Source organism: Mercenaria mercenaria, chromosome 1, assembly GCF_021730395.1.
Source record: "Mercenaria mercenaria strain notata chromosome 1, MADL_Memer_1, whole genome shotgun sequence".
Classification (NCBI taxonomy): Eukaryota; Metazoa; Mollusca; class Bivalvia; order Venerida; family Veneridae; genus Mercenaria; species Mercenaria mercenaria.
The window spans coordinates 5388956-5406804 of NC_069361.1; the positions used below are offsets into that span (position 1 = coordinate 5388956).

General features: G+C 28.2%; 1 protein-coding gene across 1 annotated transcript; it reads left to right on the plus strand.

Moving 5' to 3' along the window:
- Positions 1–1884: 1884 nt before the first annotated feature.
- On the plus strand, positions 1885–4036 carry LOC128548039 (L-xylulose reductase-like). Its single transcript, XM_053522323.1, has 3 exons — positions 1885–1939; positions 3591–3695; positions 3888–4036. Exons 1-3 carry the CDS (start codon positions 1885–1887, stop codon positions 4034–4036), a joined length of 309 nt encoding a protein of 102 aa, XP_053378298.1.
- The last annotated feature ends 13813 nt before the right edge of the window (positions 4037–17849 follow it).

Consider the following 17849-nt stretch of genomic DNA (forward strand, 5'->3'; position numbering starts at 1 on the left):
AAGCGGAAGAGAAAGAACAAAAAACCTGTTATGGACCACCATGTATATGTGATATCATATTTAACGATTTATTTGTGAAAAAAACACAAAAAAAACTTAATACATTTGATATAATATATAGAGGATATTTGTTTGTTTTGAGTAAATATGGAATAAATCTCACTGGGAATTGAGAAAAACTCAAATATTTTCACGAGCGCGTAGCGCGAGTGAAAATGTGAACATTTTCTCACTTCGAGGTGAGATATGTTCAATATTCACGAAAAACAAACAAATTTTCTTTTTATTTTATGCTCAATTACGTTGAGATGTACATTTTGCAACAATTTTTAATCTCAGCGTGGGAAACAGACGCACGTAAGCAGACATGACTTCAGACGTGTTGTGACGTTAGAAAGAGGCACACAACATGAAGTTCCATTTATATTTATTTTTTTTTTTTTGCTACATAACGTTACGAAATTCTCATTAAAAATTTAAATCGAGAAATATACTATAAAGGACAAAGTGCGACAACACTTTTCATCCTGTTTTAAGCAAATAATTTAGAATTCATACATAATGTATGAGGGGCGGAGCTATATCTATCACAGTGTGAAAATATAGATTTCATATTTCACAGTGTGAGTGATGAGATATAAAAATATTTAACTGATAGAATACAGTATTTCATTAGTTAGCATAAAATAAATGATTTTATCACATGTTTGATGTTTCGCGGGAGTGTAATAAAGCCATTACATAAAAATGATAATACACTAGTGGAATAAAGTTTTGACGTCGACGTCGTAAAGGTAAAGGTAAAGGTAAAGGTAAGGGTAAGGGTAAAGGTAAAGGTAAAGGTAAGTTTTATTTACCGTCGCTTGGTGAAACAATTAACGTAAGCTCTATAGAGCTTTTCTTCGGCCGTATATTAAGAACAGTTAAAACCAATTATACCTCACCCCCAGCAATTTGCTGGTATCCATTTACAGCTGGGTCGACTGAGGCAATCGTGATAAAGTGCCTTGCCCAAGGACACACCGCAATGGGAGTAGCCAGGATTCGAACCAGGGGCCTTCACCTCCGTAGGAAAGCGTCTTAGCCCTCTCGACCAATGCGTCGTTTACAGTATAGGAGACGTTGGTCAAATTGACTCGTTTATATAGTAAAAGAAAGTAGAATTTTTTATGTTTTGACAGGAAAATCTAACATTGGATAAAAAGAATATTACATTTGTGACTTTCCGCATTGAATTTATTAAAATCGTTGAATAAAATTGATAAAATACTCGACAGAGCCTATTTATTCAACTTGTTTAATAAACTCAATATGAAAAGACATTCATGTAATTGCCTTTCGTTCTTAGTGAGCACTACCGAGGATATACTGGCATTCCATGTATGCCCTCGTACAAAAACAGATTTATTCATTCTTATAACCAGCAAAGGCACACCATTGCCGTTTAATAAGCGTAGAATTATATCCGAACATGTAACAAATTATTTCACTTTAATTAACATAATCTCAAATTAAACGGTTTTAAAAGTCTCCCCTTCGAAAGCCTACATAATGCACACACACTTAGAACAAAACACTAGTAAAGGATTAAATCGTTAGGTTAGTTAATAGTAATAGTATAGAAAGAAATAATGAAAGGTTTACATAATTTGCAGCTGAGAAAAAATAAAATTCGAAACCTCTCTATCTGTTTAAAAGCAACTGTTAGCATTTCCTTCGAACATTATGGCTTTCCATTTCACTTTTGTTATAAGCCAACGTATTGCAGCAGATTCACAATTACAATAGGTATTTCAGAAACATGTACGCCAATGCATTTTCTCTTAGCTTTATAATAAGTAAAATATACATTTTTCTTATCAGGACTGTAGCTGAAAAAATATAATGGATTATACAGAATTCAAAGGCAAAACAGTGCTTATAACCGGAGCTGGTAAAGGTAATTGAATTTACGTAATCAGTTTAGGTACAGAATCAGATAAAAGTCATAAATTCTAAAAGTTATATGCCATTAGCGAAACCCTGTAAAACTTTTGATCATCAAAGTCTTAAAAGATATTTTTCGCTCTTACAGTCTGATGTTTGCTGTTGTCACTCAGTTCACACCTGTTCTGGTAGTCACCATAAGGTGATTTATAATGCTTTTTAAAACTTTTCAAGAGTTGGTATCTTTCGGACGATATTTAGAATTATTTAATCCTATACATTTGTGGAAAAGGACCTTTTATATCTTCAAACAGATAAAATACAAATGTGCATGGAGCTTATGACTACACAAACTTACCACTAAAGCGACGCTAATGTCTGCCCCATCATCAATTTTTTATCAGGGCTTATGGTTGATCAATGTTTGCAGGAGAAATGTGCCATAATAGTGTAATAAATTGTATGCCTTTACGTGTTCCGTCACAGGGGATGTAACCCTCTTAATTATACAAGATTTACCATAGAATTTAAAACATTTTTTTCCGACCGTTTTTGACACGGTTCCCTTAAGCAGAGAGTAGGAAAACATCTGGGTATTTGGGGTTTCGTTAGCTATAAACCTTGTTAAAAATCGATGATGGGGGAGATATATTATAAGATTCTTTCACTGGTTGTAGGCGCAGATGGGAATTTCCGGCCTCGAGGGTAACTGTTTAGGCGGTAACGAGGCTCCAGCCTAAGTATCAAACGCCTAAGTATCAAACATTCAAATATTATTTATTTTGAATTCAGAAAGACCACTTTGCATAAAAGGTTGACTTACAAAGTTTTACAGGGTATCTTAAGAAAACCTGTCCGTAGCAACATTTGTGGTATCTCATTTTACATTTATTTAGTCTCAAGAAACTTAAGACTATATAAGAGAAGCTAAACTGAAACAGCAACCAACGGCGGATGGTTTATATTTCTTTATTGCTACGTTTATGCCAATACTAGACTTTTTTCACGAGTACAAATAAACAAAAATGATAATCTAAGGTTGTTATTGTCATGTGACTTATGATATAAATAGATTGTCTGTAGTGTTCATAATCTCAAGAAAGTCTGTGTGCTCTTGGTAGAATTTTACCACCCATTGCATTAAATAAAACTGTTATAAAACATAATATTTATTCAGCCTGATGTTTTCGTTTATATTCTTCTTACTGATTAAGGGGAAATAATTCAATTAGTATTAACTTTCAGAGAGAGAGAGAGAGAGAGAGAGAGAGAGAGATTATAGCGTCTCTGGTCCCAATCATTCATTAATGTGTGATATATTGTTTTACATGATAGTTCATTTTATTAATATATATGATGTTATATTTTAGGATTAATATTGCACTCACTACCGATACTACAAGTAGTTACACGTACATTGTTATAACAAATAATTTAAAATTTTTATCTATGATATATTATTCATTGTCATTACAGCCCATTTTGCCTGTAGAGTCCAGAAGGTAGAACCCATGTACGGACGAATGTCGGCAAAAATAGCATTTCCCTGTACTGAAGCAATCGGTGACATTTGTTTAAAATGCACTTAGCAGAACCATTTGTTAGCTTTATAGATGTTTAAGAATGTAAAATTTAAGAACAACATTAAAAATTGTACATTGAAGGTATTGGGCGAGCCATTGCAGTAAGACTGGCCAGTCTAGGTGCCAAGGTGTACGGAATTAGCAGGACACAGACAGATTTAGACAGTCTCAGACAACAGGTGAAATGTCTTGAAATATAAATTACTGTTCAATAGTGTTTTCTCAAATCCTTTTATCTATTACAGAGGCTCCTGAAACCTGTATTCTTGAAAATAATGAATTATAGCTTGGTAGAAAGTGTCTATGTTTGTAATATATAAAATCTAACGACTCAAATATATGAAGTTTTACCGTCTCTATTTTTGTTTTCGTTTCTAGGCACCATCGATAGAAACCTGGCTTCTGGATATATCAGACTGGGACACTACACGGGAAATAGTGGGCCGATAGATATGCTTGTGAACAATGCAGCGGTTGTTAAACATACACCATTCTTAGATGTTACAAAGGAAGAATTAGACGAGTAAATGTTGTCCTTCATATTAAATATTGGCCGAAATTTTAATATTTCGCTTAGTCAGAAGTTAATGTAAAAAGTATTTATAATTTGTTTTTATGACTTTTTAACAAGATAAATTGCATGCGATGCGTCAATGAAAATCGTGGAGAAAGAGTATGTTGTTGTTTTTTTTAATTTCAAAGAAAGACCGATATTTTTCTTCAACTCTATCAGAAATTCAAGTCATTTAATTTCAGATAAAAGCTGATACATTACTTGCACTTAGCTAGAAGTTCTATTCACTCTGAAACATTTGCATTATTTTTTTAATTCGTACGTTGTTTATAGAATGGAGACGGTAGGATGTTTCATCGAAAACATATCGGTTTAAATCAGAGCAGAATCATGTCGTATCTTAAATTAACAATTAATCATAAGGCCTAAAAAACGTAACGTGCTAAAAAAATTAGGGTAGGTAGGTCGGAAACAAATTTTTTTTTGATTTTTTTTTTATTAAGGGAGATCATCCCCAGCTTTTATTATATTTGACTGGCTTATCGTAGTAGTTATATATATGGGGGTGCGAGCCCGATTTTGACCCCCCTGACCCCTTGACCCTATTCTAAAAAATCCAATGCTGACCAATTTCAACAAATTTAAAACAAATTTTAACAAATTATTGTTAAAACCTATAGTAAAATATGATTAAACACTTCCACCAAATATTTGCCAAAATCCTGCCAAGTGGCAGCAATGTGGCAGTCGCTGCCAACTTGACAAACTTTTGGCAGAACGTTGGCAAACACAAATTCAACCAATCAAAAGCCTGCCATTTTTCTGCCAAGTGGCAGCAATGTGACAATGTCTGCCAACTTGGCAAACTTTTGGCAGATTATTTTTATTGATAAAATGTAAAGGTATTTGATTTTATTTTCAATTAATAACTACATTATTAGTCTTTAAATAATTTTAAATACATTTGATATAGATGAGTTTACAAAATAAAATATATTGTTTGAAAGAAAGAAGATTTACTGATAATATAAACCCCCATTATATTATAACAAAAAATGGGAGAAAAATGATAAGGGCTACTTGTTCATCTTGTGGAAAAATGAAATCAAAGTTTGTTAAAAGTACAGGGGGTAATTTAGATATTCACAAAGCAATGTTACCTTTATTACCTAAGAAAGGTTTAACACTTCCAGGATATAATTATTGTGGGCCAGGAAATCCCCTAGATAATGGACCCCCTGTCAATGAACTGGATGCAGTATGTATGGACCATGATTTATGCTATGACAGTGATGTAAAAAAGGGTACATGTGATAAGCAAATGCTTTCCAATTTAAATAAAACTAAATCAAAAACATTTGGAGAAAAGATTGCAAAACATTTAGTTGTGAAACCTATAATTAAAACGAAATACACACTTGGGTTGGGACAAAAACAAAAGTCAAAAAACGGGAAAAGGGGGTAGAGTATACCCCCGGAATCACTGCAGAGCCGGTAACTCTGAGCTACCGCTGGAGCGATGAATTAGCAGAAGAATTACACAAACCAATTAAAAGAAAATTTAGGAAACGAAGAGTGATAGTTAATGATATTGATGATACTTGGTCAGCTGATTTAGTTGACATGCAAGCTTTTTCAAAATATAATAAAGGAGTAAAGTACTTGTTAACCGTTATTGATATATTTAGTAAATATGCTTGGGTTATTCCATTAAAGAATAAAACTGGAGAATCTGTTACTGAAGCATTTGAAAAAATAATATCAGAAGGACGGTTACCAGTAAATTTATGGGTAGACGAAGGAAAAGAATTTTATAATAAAAAGTTTGAATCATTTTTGAATAAAAATAAGATTAATATGTATCATACATTTAATGAAGGAAAGGCTGTAGTTATTGAAAGATTTAATAGAAGTTTAAAAAGAATAATGTGGAAATATTTTACAGTAAATATACTTTACTTATTTAGATAATTTGCAGGATATGGTTGATAATATAACAAACAAAACATTCTAGTATAAAAATGAGACCAACCGAAGCTAGTAAAAACTTAAATAAAGGTACTGTTTACTTTAATTTATTATGGTGATTTAAAGATATCAAAGAGTAAAGCAAAATTTAAAATTGGTGATCGAGTTCGCTTAAGCAAACTTAAAAGACATTTTGAAAAAGGATATACACCAAACTGGACAGAGGAAATATTTATAATTTATAAAATTAATAATACAAATCCCAGAACATACACTATTAAAGATTTAAATGATGAAATAATTCAAGGTTCATTTTATGAACAAGAACTTTTACCTACTACACAAGAAGTTTTAGAATAGAAAAAGTTATTAGACGAGACTATAAGAAAAACAAGCTTTAGTAAAATGGAAAGGTTATAGTGAAAAATTTAATAGTTGGGTACCATTTAGCGATCTTGAACAAATTTAATTTAGAAATAAAAAGTTTAATTATATAAATGAGCAATAAAATCTAATTTCTAATAATAATGGAATAGAAACAATAGATCAATTAATTATTCACTTAACTAAAACTAGCTGCTGCTTACAGAAAAGTTATAAATTTTGTGGGAGAGTAAGTACTGGGTTATATATTACAGCAGGTGTTTTTGGTTGCTCAGCTGCATTAGCACTTGTTCCAACTATTCCTATATTTGTAGCAGTTGCTGGTGCTGTTCCATCAGTAATTACCATATTTACTAACAGACTAAAACTTGACGACAAGAAATTTTTTTAAAATCACATCACCACAAAATAAACAACTTATAACAAAAGCACATATCGGAAAAGTAAATAAAGAAGAGAGAGAAAAAAGTTATTCAGGATTATTTTTACAATACTATTAGAAATGCAGAAAGAAAAAAATTATTCAACACCTCTTGAAATGCATATGAAGGAATTTAAACTTAACGGATATAAAAGTAAAAAGAAGAAGAGTTGTATTAAAGATTATTAAAGATTTTTTCTATAAGTATTTTATATAAATGAGAAAAATTATATCAGTTGAAGGTAATATTTGCATCAGGAAAAAGTACGTTTTTAAGATATTATTAAAGAATATAATCCTAATTTTAATATATTCCAGAAACCAATTCACGAATGCAAAATGTTATGGATCCAAGCGGAAATTCATATAATCTTTTTGAACTTGCTGCTCAAGAACCTTCCAAATATTTATTTCCTTTCAGCTAACAACTTTAAATAGTCATATAAAAATGTTATCTTCTGCTAAACAGTTTGATGGTGTTTCTGTCCTTGAACGTTGTTATTTAACTAACAGTAACGTTTTTACAAAACAACATCACGACAACGGTGTTATAAATGACCCCGAGTGGGCAGTATACAATCTTTTCTTAACTGATCATATTATAAAACCATATGGAAAAAACCCAATTGATGGATTTGTTTATGTTAAAACCGACCCAGAAATATGTTTTAAAAGACTTCAAAAAAGAAACAGAACGGAAGAAACAAAGTTGGTTTAGATTATTTAGAAAAACTACACAAATTACACGAAGAATGGTTAAACAGAATGTTTCAAGAAGGTATTAAAAGTTTAACAGTTGATAACAATTTAGAAAAAATGACTTTAAAATCTTATTCAAAAGATATAGATAATATAAACAAATTTCTCAAATCAATATAATTTCATTAGGTGCGTTTTTAAAGATTTTTTTCTATAAGTATATTATATATAGATGGTTAATAGAAAGGTAGATAGAATTATTATGCCAAAATTATCTAGCACTTTAGGAGAAAATAATGAATCCAGATGAAAAATTCATATAAGAAAGTTCTTAAAAGAAGAAATGTTATTAATATCGGTTAAATCAATAGTTAGCGATGAATATAAAAACCACGTCATTGATAAATTACAAATGTTATAGATCCTTATCTTCGTAAAAGAACTTTATTTGAATGGGACTGTGGTTGTCTATTAACTGAAGAAGAAAATGATGAAAGATTATGTGATTGTCCCAGACCAAATAATTATCGAAACAATCCTAAAAAAGTTATTGTAACCGACTGTGATACTAATGAAGAAAAATATATAGAAGCACTTACAAAGCATCTAAAGAATTTGGTATTAATGCTGGGTTAATAAAAATGTGTTGTGAAGGGACAACCGAGTAAAATGTGGAATATCAAAAGTTAATGGAAAAAGATATAAGTTTAAATATTTTATTTCTTCTTAAAGATAATTTAAAACTTTATTCATTTTATTATTTTTTTAATTATTTTTTTAATTATTTTTTTAATCCTTTTTTGCTTGAAGATTTTTTTTTTCTAAATATAATATATAGATGGAAATTGAGAGATCTACAAAACAATATTATAAGAAATTTGAAATTAAATTACATATAGACAAGATCCAAAGAATCAATTATTATTTAACTATAAACGACTCTTATGAAATACTTAAATCTGAACTTAAAACTTTAAAAGGTATAAAAATAAACGTTGTTTTAAAAATAACTTTTGCAAAAATGGATAAAACTGATACAATATATAAATCAGCTTATTTTCAATCAAAGGCTTTAGAAATTATTAACACAAATGAAATAAAAAAACTTTACATCAAGCTTTTGATGAAATAATAAATAGAATTGGTAATTGGATTTCAGAAGGAAGTGGCTGGAGAATAGAATCAGTTGATGCTCATTATATAAATAGATATAAGTATAGTCCATTGGCTGCTTCAAGTTATTTAGAATTACCAAAACCATTACAAAATTCAATGAAAGGATTAATAAATATAAGAATGATGATAACGAATGTTTTAGATGGTGTCATTTGGCTTACAATTTCCTGTTGAAAAAAATCCTCAAAATATTTCAAATATAAAAAAAATATAAACGATCTTGATTATACTGGAATTAAATTTCCTGTTACATTAAATCAAATACCTAAATAGAAGTTTTAAATGAAATATCATTTAATATTTGGATATGAAGAAAATAGTATTTATCCATTGTACATATCAAAATATCAATACGAAGAACACTGTGACATGTTGCTAATTACTAATGATAAAATAAATGATAAAATAAATGATAAAATAACTGACGATGACTGTAAGCCCTCAAGAACTGTAGTCCAACATTATGTTTGGATAAAAGACTTTAATAGATTAATGTTTCAAAAAACCAAACATAAAGAAAAAAAAACATTTTTGTAATCATGTCTACAGAATTTTTCACAAGAAAGAATATTAAATGAACATATTCCAAATTGTTTAGCTATTATGGTACCCAAGGTGTAAAAATGCCAAAAGAGGGAAGTAAAGTACAAAATAATTTAAAATTATCATAAAGGTTTAGCAGTACCTTTTGTAATTTATGCTGATTTTGAATCAATAACTAAAAAAGTTTTAACTGCTTACCATCAACTGAATCTTCATTTACTGAACCATATCAAAATCATATAGATTGTGGTTACGGCTATAAAGTTGTTTGTTGTTATGACGATAAATATACTAAACCAACCCAGATTTATAGAGGTCCTAATGCAGTTTATAAGTTTATTGAAAAAATGCTTGAGGAAGAGGAATATTGTAAAGAAATATTTAAAGAACATTTTAACAAAGAACTAAGAATGTCTAAAAATGATTCAACCGAATTTAAAAAACAAAAGTTTTGTCATATCTGTGAAAAAGAATATATAGAAGGTGAAGTGCCAGTACGGGATCATTGTCATATAACAGGAAAATTCAGAGGAAGTGCTCACTCAGAATGTAATATTAATTTTAAACTAACACATAAAATTCCTGTTATTTTTCATAATTTAAGAGGTTATGACGGTCATTTTATTATGCAACAAATAGGAAAATTCAAAAAAGAAATTAATGTTATTCCTAACATATGGAAAGATATATGGCATTTATGATTTCTGACTTGGTCTTTATTGATTCATTCCAATTTATGTCTCAATCATTGGATAACTTAGTAAAAAATATTCCAGAATTTAAATCACATCAACTGAATTTAATTGTGAAAGTGTTGAATATTTAAAACAAAAGGTGTTTATCCATATGATTACATGGATTCATTTAAAAAATTCAAAGAAACAGAATTACCTTCTAAAGAAGAGTTTTATTCAATTTTAAATGAAACTATATATTCTGATAATGAATACGAACATGCTAAAATATCTGGAAAAAATTTAAAATTAAAACAATGGGAGAATATCATGATCTATATTTAAAAACTGACGTATTACTTTTAGCTGATGTATTCGAAAATTTTAGAAAACTATGTTTGGAGTACTACAAATTAGATCCTTGTCATTATTTTAGTAGTCCTGGTTTAGCTTGGGATGCAATGTTAAAAATGACTGGAATTAAGTTAGATTTAATAATTGATATTGATATGTATCTTTTTATTGAAAAGGGACTGAGAGGAGGAATAAGTTATATTTAAAACAGATACAGTAAAGCAAACAATAAATATATGAAGGATTATAATTCAAAGAAGAAAGCAAATACATTATGTACCTCGACGCCAATAACCTTTACGGTTGGGCTATGTGTCAACCTTTTACCCTCTGGAAACTTTAAATTTATATCCGAAAAAAACAATTTAAGAAATTAATTGCAAAAGGTAAAACTAACTTTATAGTTGAATGTGATCTTGAATATCAAAAGAATTACATAAAACCCACAACGATTATCCTTTAGCTCCTGAAAAAATTAAAATACCAGATCAATGGCTTTCTGATTATTAGTAAAAATATTAAAACAGAATTTGAAATAGGAAAAGTAATGTAAAGAAGTTGGTTCCAACTTTAATGAAAAAACAAAATTATGTAGTTCATTATAAAATCTTGAACTATATACACAATTAGGGTTAAAAGTAACAAAAATACATAAGTATTAACTTTTGACGAAAGTCCTTGGTTAAAAAAGTATATTGATTTTAATACTCAAAAAGATCTAAAGCAAAAAATTCATTTGAAAAGGACTTTTTTAAGTTAATGAACAACTCTGTATTCGGTAAGACGATGGAGAATTTACGCAAGAGGGTTAATATTAAATTAACTCATGATGAAAATATTTTATTAAAATACATAGCCAACCTTCATTTGTTAGTTCAACGATGTTTAACTCTAACCTTTTTGGTATTCATAGAATAAAAGAAAGTTTGTTATTAAACAGACCTTGTTATGTTGGAATGTGCATTCTAGATTTATCAAAATATTTAATGTATGATTTTCATTATAATTATATTAAGGAAAAGTACGAGGGTAATTGTAAATTATTGTTTACTGACACTGATTCATTATGTTTTGAAATTAAAACCAAAGATGCATATGAGGATTTTTATAAGGACAAAGATTTATTTGATAATAGTGATTACGATAGTAATTCAAAATTTTATTTTGATAATAATAAAAAAGTAATTGGAAAATTTAAAGATGAAGCTGCCGGTGTAGTAATTGTTGAATTTGTCGGATTAAGAAGTAAAATGTATTCATATTTATTAGAAAATGAAGTTAACATTAAAAAATGTAAAGGAATTAAAAAACTTGTTGTTAAGAAAACAATAGTTCATAAAAATTATAAAGATACTTTGTTTAATTCAACCCAAAGTAATCACACCTTTAAAGTTATTCGTTCTGATAAACACAATCTTTCCAGTTATGTTATAAATAAAACATCTTTATCATGTTATGACGATAAAAGATATATTCTTGATAATGGTATTGATACATTAGCTTATTCTTAAATTATAGAACCATAAATTGTTAACTGAATATTCGTAACGTTTAAAGAATTAATATAAAAAACATCATCCATTTTAAATTCATTTGCATAATTAATAGAAATGATTCATTTTTTCTATTATTTTTTACATGATAACTTTGAAGAATTACACTTTCTTTATTTTTTATTTGTAATTTAGCTTCTCCTTTATCTAATTTAATTGCATCAACAAGAATAATTAAGATGCATTTGTTTAATTGCCACAATATTACCACCCTGAACCAAACTAGACTAGCATTACAGTTTGCCATTGAAATAATCACCATCGGTATCTTGGGTATAACTTGTTAAAAACAATGGAGGTTTTCTTATTAATTGCCTTTCTATTTGTTTTTCTATTTTATTTACTTTTCATTTATATTATTGAATATTCCCATTATATTAAATTATTCCAGTTAAATAAATGTCCTTTTTTATTAAAATAATTTATAATAGTTTGTTCATTTACTCTTTGATTATGAATTTTTAGTATTTTATACAATAAATCATACAACGGTACTTTGTCTTGTAACATTTTAATGAAAAATAAACAATAATATCCGCAAAGCATACTTGTTTTGTCTTGATATTGAACATTGTTGTATTTTACATTTGGTATATACTTAATTGCTTCTTTTGGTGGAGGAAGTCCAAACGGATCGAAGTATATATTATTAAAGTAACAAACCCAATGTGTTCCAGGACCAACAGAGTCATCCAAATTTATAATTCCACACTCGTCCTTTTCTTTTAATTTTAATAAATTATTTCTACTAAATACACCCTAAAGTTTTTAATTTTTAACTGTTTTACCCATTGTTCAATTTCAAAGTTAGAAATAGGTTTGTTTATAAATTTTATTTTTTTTTTACTATAGGAATTCGTCTGTAAGGTCTCCGTTGTGAATCAATCTGTAGTCCTTTTCCACTTAACAAAGATGTAATCAAAGGTATTCCTAGACTAGCAGCCAACATACCTAAAAAGCCACCGTCTTGTTTTTGTTTTTGTGTTAATTTAATCACTCCAGATCCTACTAATTGTTTTCTTTGATTAGGTGTAAGATATGGTGATATCATATTTCTTTATCATTAGCTACTGAAACCATACCATTTCAAGTATTACTAACACCAGTACTGGCTAGCCCAGACAAAGCACCAATGCCTAAAGGGGCTAAATTTTTGGAGCTATTTTGCTGCCATTGGAAGAATTGTTTTTCCTAACAAACCAGCCACAAGCTCCTAAAAATCCACCATTTTGACCTTGACTGGACATTTGTTTCTTTGAAATTGTAATTTCTAATCCCTTATTATTTGCAAGAGCTTTTTTAATTTGATTAATTTGTGTTTTTGTTAAAAGTAAAGGGAAGTTTCCACGTAATTGTTCATGTTTTAATCTAAAAGTATGCGGAATTCTATTATTATAAGCTTGTGCTAATTTTTTTTTGTCCATCTGTAAGGTTATATTTTATATTCAATATATTTGATGACATTATATACTTTATATTTATTTTATTTATATTTATTTTATTTAAACATAACAAGTTCATTTCCAATAGTATTTATTTCAACTGTTTCCTCATATAATACAATTGCGTAAATACGATATCTTGCAGTGGGAAGTGCAGTTAACTTAATTGTTAATGTAATCTGCTTAGGATCTTCTGTAGTACTTCCTTTTTATATTCTAAGTTAAAATGAACAAATCCAAATAAACTATTAAAGTTTGATCTATTTAGCAGACTTCAGTAGTCTATTATTTTGTTTATAATAATAATTAATTACATCATCATATATTCTTGATATACTTGTATATTTGTTTCTGGATAAAAACACCATTACCAACTCAAGACGACAAGAACTCAAAATAGAATTATAATCATCATCTGCTGCATTAATTTTAAATGTATCTAATAAATGTGGATTATGTATTTGTGCATTACTTTTGTCAGGTCGTTGTAAATAAACAAATACATGTTGTGGTTTTATTACACCAGCCGTTATTCTAAAAGTTGTATTAATCTGTTGTGTATCAGTTGATTGCGTCATCATTTCCCTAAGGTATGACCATCTTGCTTTTGTAAATCTTTCAGTAGTAATTAGATCAAACCCAAATTCATTAAAAATTAAACGTGGAACCCATAGAATTAATTTTGTTACAATTACCCTACCAGGATCAGCAGCATTAGCTCTAAAAATTAATTCATCATCATCTGTCAGCTGCAGTGTTATTTGAATTTGACTTGGAGGTAAAATATTAGTTTCTAAACCCTGAAAAAATGAATAATTATTTAATGGAATTTTAGCATTTACCTCTTTACCACCTTGGATTAATAACTTCCTAGAAGCAAAACCCGAATTATCATCAGCAGCAGCAGTAGCAGTAGTATCTAAATAAATAAATTCATTTGTTCCAGTTGATTTTGCATAATCTTCAGATAGTTCAACCAAACTCTTTACATTTATTACTTTGTATAAATTATTACAGTCATAAACAATTTTTCCATTTTGTTTAACCACTAACTGATCAATTAATGAAGCTGCATTATTAATTAGAGCAATTTGATCTCCATCAGCATAATTATTACCATTAGCAAGCTTATTTACTTTAAAACTTACTTCAAAATAACCATAAACCAATCAAAATATGAACTTCTATCATTAATTGTAAAGTGAGTATCCGTTTTTTGTTGTTTAACATTATTTCCCAGGACAGATATTAATGCTGTATCTAATTGAATAGGAGTTAATTCATATCTTTCGCAATATTCTTTTGTTCTAAACATGTATATATTATATATTATTTTATTTTTTTATTCTAGTTTTTATTTAGTTTTTATTTAGTTTTTATTTTATTTTTTTATAAATTAATCTGTTAATACGTTTTGTTGAGCTGAAGTTCCAGCACGAGCTAAAGTCCCAGATCCTGACAATATTCTATTTATTCTCATATGAATATCCTCCTCATTATCATTATTTTTATTATTATTTTTATTATTCTTTTCTTGTAATTCCTTAGCAATTAAATTACCAACTGCCGGAGCAGGTTTCTTTTTAAATTTTTCAACAATTTTAGCTGCAGCTAAATTTCCAACTTCTGTTCCAACCTTTTTTGTTCCACTTTCAAGTGCTGCTTTTCCTGCTGTTTCCAAAGCTTTTTTTCCAGCTGTGCTAATTGAGGATTGAATTAATTTCGTTAAAGTGTCAAAGATACCTGTTCCGTGTATGATTTCTTCTCCTGTGTGAGCATCAACATAAATAAATATTCCTTTATTTTTATCATAAACTTTTTTGTACATTATATAAAACTAAATTTTAATAAAAGTTTTAAAACTTTAGTTTTAATTAATTTCTTTTAAAATTAGTGTAAAACTTGTTTCAACCTCATTAAAATTAATTATTCTACCAAATACATCTGTAATATATATTCTAATTGAATTTATAATATATTTATTAATTTCAGAATATCCAACTCTTTGTGGTTCTTTTGTAAATGGATAAGCTCTTGTTAAATCTGCAATAAAGCATAGATAATATCACTGAAATTACCATCAACAAGTGAATTATCAATAAGATCGCAATGAATGTAAATTGTATCCACAGAGTTAGTTATATTTGGTGTTTTAGTTCCCCATTCAGTATTTTCCAATTTTTTTTTCTCAAATCCAAGCAATGTATGAAAATTTGATATTTCCAAATCCAACTTAAAATTATCTGTAATTGAAATCAAAATCTTAAAACTACTTAAATCAAATTCCAAACTTATTGGAGCAATTTCTGATTTATCAAATTCATAATCATCATTACTTATTAATGTTTCCCTAATATAATTATTAATATCTGTGTAACTGTAAGAACCATTTGTAAATATAATATCTTTCCAATCCTTACCATTATGATAACGAATTCTTTTATTGTCATATTCATCACTAATATTATGCCAAGAATAAGTCATAGTGTTAATACTATCCAAACCGACAACATAAGTTTTATTTTTATCTAAAATTAAAGAACGACTAAATCTAATTGTAAAATCACTCGGAGTATTTTTATTATCTTTAACTGTTTCAGAACTTAATACTATTTTTTGTTCCATTTATATAATTATCAAACATATCTTTTTAATTAAAATCTAAATTCAAGAAAAATAATTTTTATATAACATTTCATGTTGTTCTGGTAAAAGAGAATTCATTTTTAATAGTTCATCAATTATTCTAATACCTTCATTTTTTAGTTCTTCATTATTATTTCCAGCATTAATTGAACCACAATTAACTCCAAGTCGTTAACCAATTCTTTTGGATTACATGGACAAACATCATAACCTTGTCCCTAATTACTTTTTTAAATTTCATAGATCTTTTATTGATAGGTAATCCTGACTTTTCTGTTAATTCTTTAAATATTTTTATTGAATGAATTGAATGCTTTTTCTTATTGTTATATCTTTTATTAATCAAATCAATTAAATCATCATCAACTTTAGTGTTAATGACTTCTTTTCCAGTTATTTCTATCCTTAGCAATTAACTTATTTTGGCCATAAAGTTTATTTAAGTTAATAATTAAATTACCATATTGTCCATTTGGTGAAACTTATATGGGTTATGATATCTTATTCCTTGTCCATCTTGTCTAAATGTAGGAGTTAACTTAAAAGTATATTATCAACCGTTTTTTGTACTTTATGAGTTCATCTCGATCATGTTTTAATTCTTTTGCTCTTTCTTTTTTATATGGATTTTTTGGTTTTGATTGCTAGTTATTGAACCATTTAATTTTTTGATATTGTATTAACACTATCTATTGTATCTTCAATATAGTCTTTATTTATTTTATCTGGATCAGATTCATCTGCAGTAAAAAAAGTCAATATTTTAGACGGTTTGTAATATTTTATATTCTTTTAAAAACATTACTATCCAAATCAGCATCTAAATCTACTATAGGTATTTCCTTTGCTTTCGGCCTTGTCCAAATAATTTCAGGAAATTCTTCTGATTCTTCAGGTTTTATCATACTCACCTTCTTTAATGGTTGTAATCGTGTTGGTTCTCGGAATAGTTCTTCCAAACCCATAGTATCTTCCGGCGGTAATAATCGTGTTGGTTCTCGGAATGGTTGTGGTAATGGTTGTAATGGTGGTTCTTGGAATAGCTGTGGTACACCCTGGTATGTTTGTATGTCTTTCATTTCATCACCTAATAACGCTAATTGTTGTTTTATTCCAGGTAATGCTTTTAACTGACTTGATAATTGTTCTTTTTGACTTTCTATTTTTTCAGTAATTGGCTTATAAATTTCAGTATACATATCCCGATTTGTAGCTTTTCTTATTTTTTCTCTCATTATTTCTTCTCTAAGATTTCTCATCTTTTGTCCGACTATTTTTTTCTTATTATCATTTCATTAAGTTTTGATTGCATTTATATAATAATGTAAGATAATGTAAAATAATGTAAAATAATGTAAGATAATGTAAGATATTGTAAAATAATGTAATATTATATAAATGGAAATTCCAAATTATGATACAAAAAGTGATAAATCCAATAACTTTAAACAATTTATCCTTTTATGCCAGATTCATGTTTTAGAATGTAATATGTGGATCGTCAGGATCTGAAAAACAAATACACTAATGCATATACTTCGAAAACCTCTTATATATTATGATAAATTATACTTATTGCTAAAAACTTAGAACAATCTAAATATCAAGATTTAATTAACAACTTAAGTCAAATTGCAAAAAAAATTAAAGTAGATCCAAATGAAATACTTGAATATTCAGCTGATCCCAACCAAATTGAACCTTGTGAGAATCTTGAATCAGAAAAACAAAAAGTAGTAATATTTGATGATTTTGTATGTGAAGATAAAAAAGTCAAAATGAAATAACAAAAATACTTAATTCAAGGACGTCACAAAACTGTTGTGTTATTTATTTAAGTCAGTCTTACTATAAAACACAAAAGGATATTCGGATTAACTGTTCACATTATATTTTATTTGAAAGTCCAGGTAAAATGGAAAATAATAGGATTTGTGATGAACAAAATATAGATCGTGATACTTTT